An 11,457-nucleotide genomic window follows, 5' to 3' on the forward strand; every position below is an offset into this window, starting at 1 on the left:
ATTACCATCAGCATGGGGGTCAAACTTTACTCACGGAAGCGCATTGGTATATTGCTGAAAGGATACTGGAGTTTCTTGAATTTTTTTATGATTCAACTGTGAGTTTATCAGGAGTTTTTTATCCAACATCTTGTTTAGTAGTGTATAATATTGTTGAAATTGCTACTTATTTAAACAACTATGAAAATGACAATCTTTTAAGAGATTGTGTAGTTCCTATGAAATCTAAATTCTTAAAGTATTGGAAAGAAATTCCTTTGTTGTACGCCTTTACCTTTATTTTAGATCCTAGAGCTAAAATTGCAGCTTTCTGTAGAGTTCTCGCAATTCTAGGTGATACTCTTGGCCATGATTATTCTAATTATTATACTAATGTTCGTTCTAAGTTATTCGAAGTTTATAGTAAATATGAAACAAAGTATGGCGGAGTTCGCCTGCAACGACCTACACTAGCACCCACAACAAGTAAGAAGATGACAACGTGGGGGAAAATATTTGGTGCAGGTTCTTCATCAAGAAGTTCAGACTCTTCGTCACGATCGTCTACGGGCACCGGAATTTCAACATCCGAAGGGGAGCTAACTACCTTCATCGACAGTGACGTTATCAGCCACGAACAAGAAAACTTCAACATACTGCAATGGTGGCATGAGCACAAGACGAATTATCCAGTACTTTCACTGTTAGCGCGAGATTTGTTAACGGTTCCTGTATCTACAGTTTCTTCTGAGGCTGCCTTCAGTCTTACAGGAAGGATAATCGAAGAGAGAAGAACAAATCTGTCAAGTGAGATGGTTGAAATACTCACCATAGTAAAGGATTGGGAACAAGCTGAAGCACGAATGCAACACACTGCAGAAAATACTGAGCTTGAAGAATTATTCCAAAACTTGTATCTAGATGCTGATGAGAACGTGTAATTTCAAATTTTCTGAGCTAGGTTGTACTCTTTTTTCCTTTGCTAGAAAGGTTTTTAATGAGGCAACCTATCAATAAAGCTCATTTTTAGAATTAATCATGTGCCCCTATTATTTCTAAGTTTTTTTTAATTTTATTCATGTTTTTTGTTTATTTTTTTTAAAATAACCCCCACGGCCCCACCCCACCCACCTCTCCTCTCATCGTGGCCTATAAATTCCATCTACTCCATCTCAAACTCCATGTAATCTCATCGGCCACCCATCTCTCTTTTCCTAGTTGCTAGCTAAGTAGCCAGTAGCCACTTCACATCAAGAAACCAATTCCATATTTCAATTCATGGATCAAGACGCCGAGAACTCGCGTGCATGGTCATGGGTGTGACAATATTTTGAAAAGGTCTTCAGAGAAATTAACGGGGAACAGGTAAGATTTGCTAAATGTAATATATGCAGCAAAGAAATAGGTGCCAGATCTCTAAATGAAACGGGACACTTGAGGAAGCATATTAAATATTGCAAGCAAAATTTTAGGGTTTCTAATGAAACCATGTAATTTTCGGAGCATAATCGTAGGTTGTACTCTTTTTTCCTTCTAGTAGAAAGGTTTTTAACGAGGCAACCAATCAATAAAGATCTTATGTATTTATTTTCTATATTTTTATTGTTTTTTTGGATTTTTTAGCTATTATTTTTTGATTTTTTCCTATTTTTTGGAGTGCTGACGGGCCGAACGTGCCTCCACCGTGCCAGTCGGGCCCGTTGTGCCTTTCCGTGCCGACCTGGCCCGTCGTGCCTCCACCGTGCTGGTCGGGCCCGTCGTGCCAAACGGGCCCGTCGTGCCTCCACCGTGCCGACTGGACCCGTCGTGCCGAACGGGCCCATCGTGCCGACCGTGCCGTGGGCCGACCCGGCACGGCACGGTGACAGTTGGGCTGTGCCGGGTCGGCCCGATTGGCCCATTTAGTCATCTTTACCGCCTCATACCTAACCGTCTCATGAGAGAACGGTAAACGCTTATTTTTATAAATTTTTTCATCCAGGATATATTTAAATAAATTTTATGTTACAAAATATAAAAATAAAAAAACTCTATACTATCCAACCAAGATTCGATGGTGTATCAGCCCATCTGCTACTGTAGGATCTGGTACGAGGTACTGTATGTATATGTATATATATACGTATATGTATATATGTATAGTATATGTATACATGTAGATGTATATGTATATGTATATGTATATACACATATAATTTTTGTTTTTGGAAAATTTCAGAAAAATGTCAAAATGAATATTAGTTATATTGATAAATCGGCTGAAAAATCTAAAATGCAAAGAAAAATATCTAAAACTAAAAAAAAATAAAACAATTTTTTTAGGTTAGTATTACTTTCATCTACATGTTAAAACTATATGCATGTATAAAAATACTACTGTTTTCTCTATAATTAATTGAATGCGTTAAATATTGATAAATTTATAAATAAATATTGAAATGTACAAAATTTATGAACTTAATTTTTGTAGTTTTATTTTTTTATGCTCTGTGCAACAAAATAAAAACAAGCCAGCGTAGACGCCCACTAGTTATTTTCGCTGGAGTTGGTGAGGCGTGCAAACTACCAAGTCGAGAAACGGCCGGGGACGTCACGATTCCCGTTTGGACGATCGAAATAGGATTCCGGCAGCAGCTTGTCCTGCACTACGCGTCTACGCCGTGGATTCAGGAGAGATCACTCTAGTGCAACAAATGATTTATTCTTATTGACCTATTGAGAGTTCGGTTATAAGATACAAATTATACACTGCATAGGCCCAAAACTTCCTGCCGGTTCTAAGCTCTAGGGACGATCCTCCAATAGAGCAGCACATTCTTGACACTGACAACGGGAAAACCCAATTTTAACCAACAGTTTACTAACTTGAATATGTCAAACTCCAACACTTGGTCAAGCTTGTCACATTGCTCTGCGGATATGAAAACCAAAAGGAACGTCGAGGCTTATTATGTGGTTTGAACACTTGTGCTCTCAGGTACTTCGCTGTTGGCTTTTACAGCACCAACAAAACTGCACATCTTGTTAACGGCACTCAGGTAAGCTCGGACACTAGACACAACGATGTCCATCGCTGCCCCACTCCCACTGAAGTCAACAAACACAGAGGTTTGTTAGGAGAGAAAATGAAATAACAGAGGGCATGAACAACATAGCTGGAAAACAGTTTGTTCAAATCAAATGAAAACAGATTTGAAAGGACTATAACCTGAAGGCACGATTGAAAGAGCGACCAGTCAAAGCATGTTTTGTGTTGTTGCTCACATCTCCAGTGACAACCACTCGAGTTGTTGCAATTGCATCAATGCCTTCTGTGACTGAAGTCATACTATATTCTCGGAGAATAGTTGGAATCTGCAGATTGTAAGTTCCAATAAGACAAATTTCTCTTGATTTTGATCAAGGACAAAATAATTGAGTTGAGGCATTAAATCCTGGCTGCACCAGTTAGTTCATTAATGTTTCTCTAATCCAAACCAATAGGAGCCAAAGCATGTTATGCTTGATACATGTTAGACGATTTCATATTTTACATCTCATTGTGGAAACGCCAGTAATTTTCAAGTTAAAATGCACAACACAGAAAGTAAACACACTATTTCAGACTATGCCCAATTTTTCAAGCCAAAGTTGGAAGGTGCTGTCAAAATAATATCTATCTCATGTCACATTTCATGATACCACAGCATTCAAATGGACCTTAGTACCTTCCCAAGTAGCACAACTAACACTTCATTTCTTTCTCGGACTGCTAATATCCTAAGACTCAATATTCTGATAAATCATCGTGATGGTCATAATCTACAAGTCATGCCACTACATACATGTAGCTTCATTTTTAACATCAAAAGCTTTTTCTATAGTGGGTTATCATGATGGTAATAAGCTACAGGTTATGTCACCAGACACAAGTAATTTCATTATTACCAAAAGCATATTGCATCCATATACCATCCCGTTAGATGTAGTGTACTAGTGCAAGAAAGATCAAGAATATGGCAGCAATTAACCTGGATTATTTGGTCAACAGCCTTGTAAGCTGCATCAACTGGACCTGTTCCAACTGAACATCCTGTTTTCTCCTCTCCATCTGGAGCTATCAGCTTCACAGTTGCTGTAGATAAACCAAGTGTTCCACATGTTGCCTGCAAAGGTATGATAACATTTCAAGATTAACATATCACCTTTTCCACTAACCAAAATGTAGTCAACTGCAGCTCAATTATACCTGTACATCAGCAAGGGACCAAATAACCTTTGGCTGGAATATCTCATCTGACAATAATGCTTCTATGTCTTCATCAGTTACACGCTACAAACAGTGAACAAGCTGGTGAGTTTCTATGCATAGTGCATGTCTGAAGTTACAGAGGCATATTATAATAAAGAACTGATGAATAAATCAAGCATTCAAGCAAGCAGTTCTCCAAGAAAATGTAATGATTCAATGAAAAAATATAGAAATAAAAGGTGTCATGGCAAAAAAAAGTGTAAGTTATCAATCAGTGCATGCAATTCTTAGAAAGACAAGAATAAAATGATAGAAAGTATAACAGAAGCAATAGAGCAAGTACTCTAGAAAAGAGTCACCTTCTTTTTCTCTGCGACCTCTTTGTAGCGTTTAAAGAAATCCTCAAATTCCTTGTCACTGATTTCATATCCAAGCTACAGTTTGAACAACCAGGATGCCATTTGGTAACAATGATAAGTGACAAAAAACTTCTAATTGTGACTAGAAACAAAGAAAATATCCAAGCTTTACCTCCACTAGCTTAGATCTCACAGCATGCCTTCCACTGAAAAACAAGACCAGAAACATAACTATGGATGAGATTATAAAATCTGACATAATTTATCGTTGTATGTCTGTTCAGATGGTAAATATATTAATAAAAGATCAAATATTTGAGCAGAGGTTTCTTCCATGTCAAATGATCAAGGTTTCAGTTCAAGAATACAGTACATCATAGCATAATGATAGAACTCATAGAAGTAAAGGATCTAGGTTGTCACCACACAGGAGTGTAATAGTTTACATCACATCCCTTTTTTAAGTCTTAACTAGCAATTGTGGTGTGACACTACCTGTACACATGTCCAACAGTTTTGACCTGTTTAGTAGCCACAAATATAATCATTCAAAATCTAAGCATTGGAGCTCCTTAGTTGGATCATGTACCCATACCAAATCAGTAGAAACTAGAAAGTTCACGAGAGAATATTCTCCTGGAGTAACATCACAACAGAAATTTGCAAAAGGTGAATTAAAGGGGGGAAGGTACTTTGCATGATACCTGAGTTTCCCAAGAACAATACCAAACTCATTAGCACGTGTTAAACCAATATCATCAGGCGATATTATTTCATAAGTTCCTTTGTATTTAAGCATCCCATCCTGCAAAAACAAAATGGAGGAAAGGTGAACAAAAAGAAAGTTCATAGTTCATACATTTTGGGAGAGCAAAATGCTTTACTAGTTCTTACACATAAATGTTTTCAGAATTTGCAAAACACAGATAAGTGGTAAACAGTAGTTGAGAACCAGGTAAATGAAATGGAACAATGCTGTGAAAATAAAAACTACCAATCGACCACTGCTACGAACCCAGTTAAAATTTAGAAACATCAATGATAATAAGGGAGACTAAAAATTTGTTTACCTGATGAATTCCACTTTCATGAGCAAAGGCGTTGGCACCAACAATAGCTTTATGTGGTTGTACATGAAGTCCACTGTGCTCTTGTACCTAGAATAATTAGAGCATTTTGTATCAGCAATTTCAGCCGTCAGAAAAATGCAAAAGAGACCAAAGCCAAAGCAAACAAGACAAGGAACAATTATCTGTACCATTTTGCTTGTCATAGTAATATGCTTGGAATTGATTCCAGTATATAGACCACCTAAGAGTTCTCCTCGACATTTAATTGCCATGACAACCTGAAACAGAGTCAGAAAATATTAGACATGTAGCAATGCCATACCAGACCAAACTTAGATTCCTTTTTCTAAACTCATTAGGCGAAATTGGAAATTTGCCCGCATATAATATGACTGGTATATGAGCTCACCTCCTCCAAAGAAGCATTTCCGGCTCTTTCACCAATACCATTAATAGTCACCTCTAACTGCCGTGCTCCTGCACGAGCACCCTAAAGGTAAGTCAAATTAGTAACCTGATTAAGATTATACTAATGATAATAAATCATAGAAATAAATAAGGAAAAGGTAGTACCGCTAATGTGTTGGCAGTCGCAAGACCAAGGTCATTCTGGCAATGAGTGGAAATGATAGCATTTTCAATTCCAGGAGTGTTTGCTTTTATGTCAGCAATTAAGCCCCCAAATTCATAAGGAAGAGTGTATCCAACAGTGTCAGGGATATTGAGAGTTGTTGCTCCAGCTTTTATGACTTCCCCTAGTATATGATACAGGAACTCTCTATTTGACCTGGATGGCAAAGTAAAACCTATCATGCCACAGCCTTGTTATGCACATGGAGAAAACAGGATCCTTTGTTTGTAAATACTCATAAAACTTATAAGATAGCCTAGTATGAGCTAAAACTATGAAATCCTTTTTTGCACCAATAAGTAGACAGAGCAAAAAAAACATAATTTAAATGGACCAATAAGCTTACAAGTTAGTAAGTTACGAGTGGAAACTTAATGTTGAAAATGGCTGCAAAATTTCGGTCAGCACCAACTATCACCATGTCCTGACTTGCTCATGAACTGCTTCCAGAATGTAGATAACAATCACCATCTTTTTCCCACCAGTACAGGGCTGAAGCTATTCAAGATACGATGTACCACTTTCTAAACTATAACAAACTCAGTACTTCATAGCAAGCATGGACCATTGTGCAACTCTGTTTCACTAAGTGGTTATTTTTTTAGAACTCGCAGTAAGTCAGATGGCCGTTGCAAACCAGGTTATACTATCTAGGTACCAGAGAGTTGGGTCTTTCTTGAAAATACAGTTCAACCTTTCTTATGGTTACAATTGAAAAAATTGGGCTAACCAAAATTGCAGCTAATAGTACATTTGAAGTAATACCTGCCGGCGTCCTCGGGGCTGAATTCGACATCAGAGCAACCGAGGCTGCAGGCGTATGCCACCATCTCCCTGGCAATCGCCACCACCTGCTCGGGCGTCTTCCGCAGCTTGTGCTGCATGTGGATCTCGCTCGTGGCGATGAACGTGTGTATCCGCGGCCGCCTCGCGTGCCGCACGGCCTCCCAGGCGGCGTCGATGTCCCGCTTGTTGCACCGCGAGAGGCCGCAGATGACCGGCACGTGGCCGTCCTCCCCGACGGGCGTGTTCCCGACCTCGATGGCGATGGAGCGCACGGCGTCGAGGTCGTCGGGGGAGGAGGCCGGGAACCCGGCCTCGATGATGTCGACGCCGAGGCAGGCCAGCTGGCGCGCGATAACGAGCTTCTCGGCGCTGGTCATGGTGGCGCCCGGGGACTGCTCCCCGTCGCGGAGCGTGGTGTCGAAGATGCGGACGTAGTTGGGGTCGCCGATGCGGTTGGGGACGTAGTCCGGCCGCCGCGGCAGCTGGGACGCCCGGATGGGGCGGGCGAGCGCGCGGAGGCGGCGGGCGCTAGGGTTTGTTTTGACGGCGGCTGAGAGGCCATGGGCGAAGCGCGGGGCGGCGGTGAAGCGGGAGGCGGAGAGTGTTGGGGATGGGGATGGCAAGCGGTTGGGGATGGGGGCTTTGGGGGAGCAACAGGGTTTAGCGGGGGCGAGGAGGGAGGAGGCCATGGTCGTCGGGATCAGGGGAGGGTCGTCGGCTCGGCTGAGAGGCGGGCAGGCGGCGGGGGTTTAGCGGTTTAGTGGATGATGATTGATGAGTCGGATACGGTTACAAACCAGCTATCGACACCAATAATTATTTTGGCAGCTGCTCATGTCACTTCGGAGAAGATACCCGTTTCAGTTCATTATATGAGTATGTACTTCTACTCATATATTTTTTTTTAGTGTATTACATTTTATGTACAAATACAAAGGTATTATCAAAATTTAATAAAATTGATGGAATTATTTTCTATTTTTTTTATATAGTTCACATTAGAGTATTTTAGAATGAGTATATAAGTATATTTATAGTGACAAAAAAGTGTATATATATATATATATAGAAAAACTAGAGTACATACTCCTTAGATCATCTCCAATAACTACCTTAAAATTTCATACTCTATAACACTATTTCAGTATCCACTATCATTATTACAGCACTACCTTTTCCAACCATCTCCAACAGATATTTATAAATTAACCTGATCTTCTCTCCTATATTATATTGTTTTCCTTTAATCGTTCATTCCCCAGCTCTCTTCCATCCGCAGCCCCCTCTCTCAACCATCCGCCGCCTCCCTCCCTCCTCCACCCGTAGCCCCTCCCTCCTCCATCTGCGTCCCCTCCTCCATCTGCGCCCCCTCCCACCTTCATCCGCGCCGGCAGCACACGCTATCCAAGCCCAACGGCCACGCCGCGCGGTTGGCTGGCTTTGGAAGGCCCGAGGTTAGCCAAGTCCTGCCTCGTCGCGTCGCCTGTGGCGGTGCGCCTGCTCCTGGCGGTGCCTCCTTGGCCTTCGCGGTTCTGGGAGCGGCTGCCTTGTGCGTTGCGGGGAAGGGGAGAGGGAGGAGTCGGGTCCGACCGGCGGTAGCAGGTGCTCGGCGTCATGCTCGGTGGAGGAGGAGGAGAGGAGGGTCGGCGTACTCGGCGTCATGCTCGGTGGAGGAGGAGGAGAGGAGGGTCGGCGTGCTCGACGTCATGCTCGGCGTCGTGCTTGGCGTTGTGCCCGGTGGACTCTGATCTCTCCGTCGTGCTTGGCGTCGTCGCGAGAAAGAGGCATACAGTGTTGCGGCTTCTCTGTTTCATCCGCAAAAATGCTGCCCCTCTCTCCTCCCTTTGCCGTTACCTCATTGCTGTAGCACTGGATTCTGACTCCATTAGAGATGGATACCGGCGCTACAGTAGCCTGCAAATCCCTATAGCACTGGATTTTGCAGATTTGCCGATTCCATTTGGAGTTGACCTTACTATGATATACGATATAAATAAACTGAATATACTTCTTTGTCACTATGAGTATACTTATATACTCATTCTAAAATACTCCGATGTGAACTACATAGAAAAATTGAAAACAAATCCATCAATTTTAATAGATTTTGATAATAAATTTATATTTGTACATAAAATGTAATATATAAAAAACAATATGTGCAAACCACTAAAAAGTATACATACTACTTGGATAATCTTATATACTTACATACTCTATATACATACCATTTATCACATGGGATACTTCCTATGTTATGAAATACGTATATAGGAGTACATACTTTAGAAGTACCAAACATACTTCTTTTATATATATATTCGTTCAAACCGGCAAAAACATGTATACTCATCTCTACTATATAAAATACATAAGTTGTCTCTCACATCATTTTTTCTTCTATCCCCTCCTATCTAATAAAAAATTATAGAATTTGAATAATTTACTTATTTTTTCCATCTACTCTCGGTTCTTCAGTCTTCCCATCTCGTAACTGGCCATATGAAACTCGTTTTACTGATAAAAGTAAATAAAGTTAGGAAAAAAATTAATAAATAATCTTCTCATTTTTTTTGGATTTTATCTAAAATCAAACTACGATATCGCCCTTGATGTATTATATTTCTATAACGTATCTATATCTCTATAACTTAAATTTGTACTTTATAGTACCATATTTAATATTTATATGTTTTTTCAATGCACATACACCTAACTAGTCTAATATAAATACATTATTTAATCAAATGAAACATAATGAATCTCATTTCTCGAGTTTACTTTTCTGTCTACGATGTTGCTTACATCTTGTATCCTGATGTGGACGGTGAGCTTTCGTAGGTGGTGAGCATGTCGTGCGTCCTCGTGAGCATGTAGTGCAAGTGCAACAACTTGCGCACACAATCTGGCCCGCAACATTCAACGAGCCAACAAAAGTCATGTTTGGTACAACTCTACACAATCCGTTCTTTGGTGAATCATATGAAAAATAGATTTGATTTCTCTAGATAGTATAATTCATTTTCAAAATCTATTTATACATAATCTGTTGTAGAATACTACCGTTTGACATAGCTTTTACAAAATCATTCAGAATACCCGAGAGAAGCTATGACGAACATGACCAAACTCGTATTGCATTTGCGGGGCTTGGATAGGCACAAGGTCGGAACAGATGGATCAAAAGCAGTAAAGCAATTCATCGGTAGCAAAATTTCAACTAGTGTCTACCAGTTACCACATTGTATCTCCTACAACGCATTTCATTTAGGACAGCAAAGTTCTTAGAATATTACCAATCGAATTTTACGTATCTATCTAGCAAAGTTCTTGGTATATTGCATTTTTTCCAAGCTGTAGTGTATGTAGTGTATATTTTTCCTCAAGAATAATATATCCACAATCCATACTTACTTTTATCCTCTACGCCTTTTACAAATGGTATACTCCAACAAAAGGTGACATAACAGAGGCTATCCATAAGCTCCCGTTTCTTTCTTCCACTTCACTCACTGACTTGATAGCCTTTTGGACCGCACCGTGAACACTAACAGCTTCTACCATTTTCCCCTCCAAACTCAATCTCAGTGCTATCACTTGATGCCCAAGCTGATTCAAGAGCGACGAGACGCGTCGAACATGGCGCATTGGCAACTTCAGTATCAGTATCCTCAGCCAAGGGTAAGAAATCGACTACTCGACGATTTTCCCTCTCTTAGCATGGAGACCGATCCACAAAATAGTTAACTATGTTTAAGTAATTATAGTTTTTATTTATATTAGAAATTACAATTTTTATATGTATGTTTAACCCTTTTTTTTAAATACCTAGCCATAAACAACTAGTATTGTTCATGCTCTCAGAATGATTCTGTACTGCTAGTGGCAGTTTGCAAAGTCCCTTGGCCTTCTTAATTGCACCCTAATGACAGGTAAAGATGGCATCAAGTCGTGCTACACCACGAACTTTTCAGTCAGTTTCTATGGCGCGATCAAATTTATATATTCGCCGTTAATTGGACGGCCCAACCGCTGGCTCTGAATCGCATCGCACAGGCACAATTATATTGCGCAACAGAGAGCAAGCAACGATACACTTACAGCTCCGGTGCCGAGCAGGAGTGGTCGACCCACCGCCGCTCCGCCGGCCGCCACCTCAAGACTCCCCCGTCCGGCACGCCCGTGTACGGCCCCTCGCCGCCCTCGCCGAACACGACGCTCTCCGGCCCTGCGGCGCCATCGAGCGGGACCAGCTCCACGTCGCCATCTCCCAGCTCCCAGCCGCCTCACGTCGCTGCGCGAGTCGAGAGACGACAGGACCGCCGGCGCGACGAAAGCGGCGAACACGAACGGCCCGGTGCGCATCGGGAGGGAAGCAGGCAAGCAGGAAGCAGCAGAGTG

The 11,457-nt window shown here is 41.2% G+C and overlaps 1 protein-coding gene across 1 annotated transcript; it reads right to left on the bottom strand.

Annotated features, from left to right (window-relative positions):
- Positions 1–2,661: 2,661 nt before the first annotated feature.
- On the bottom strand, positions 2,662–7,859 carry LOC133900431 (2-isopropylmalate synthase A-like). The gene is made up of 12 exons (XM_062341577.1): positions 7,036–7,859; positions 6,213–6,426; positions 6,049–6,129; positions 5,828–5,917; positions 5,640–5,726; positions 5,274–5,374; positions 4,742–4,775; positions 4,570–4,644; positions 4,208–4,291; positions 3,990–4,124; positions 3,188–3,333; positions 2,662–3,066 (listed from the first exon to the last, which is right to left on the bottom strand). Exons 1-12 carry the CDS (start codon positions 7,743–7,745, stop codon positions 2,928–2,930), a joined length of 1,896 nt encoding a protein of 631 aa, XP_062197561.1. The 5' UTR covers positions 7,746–7,859; the 3' UTR covers positions 2,662–2,927.
- Positions 7,860–11,457: the final 3,598 nt, after the last annotated feature.

Source organism: Phragmites australis, chromosome 19, assembly GCF_958298935.1.
Source record: "Phragmites australis chromosome 19, lpPhrAust1.1, whole genome shotgun sequence".
NCBI lineage: Eukaryota > Viridiplantae > Streptophyta > Magnoliopsida > Poales > Poaceae > Phragmites > Phragmites australis.

What these genes read in the sequence shown, in the direction of transcription:
- LOC133900431 (XM_062341577.1), bottom strand. Translation starts at nt 7,745, where the DNA reads ATGGCCTCCTCCCTCCTCGCCCCCGCTAAACCCTGTTGCTCCCCCAAA. An exon ending in GAAATGCTTCTTTGGAGGAG is followed by an intron (nt 5,918 to 6,048) that starts GTGAGCTCATAT and finishes ACTCTGTTTCAG; the next exon opens with GTTGTCATGGCAATTAAATG. An exon ending in GGTCCCTTGCTGATGTACAG is followed by an intron (nt 4,125 to 4,207) that starts GTATAATTGAGC and finishes ATACCTTTGCAG; the next exon opens with GCAACATGTGGAACACTTGG.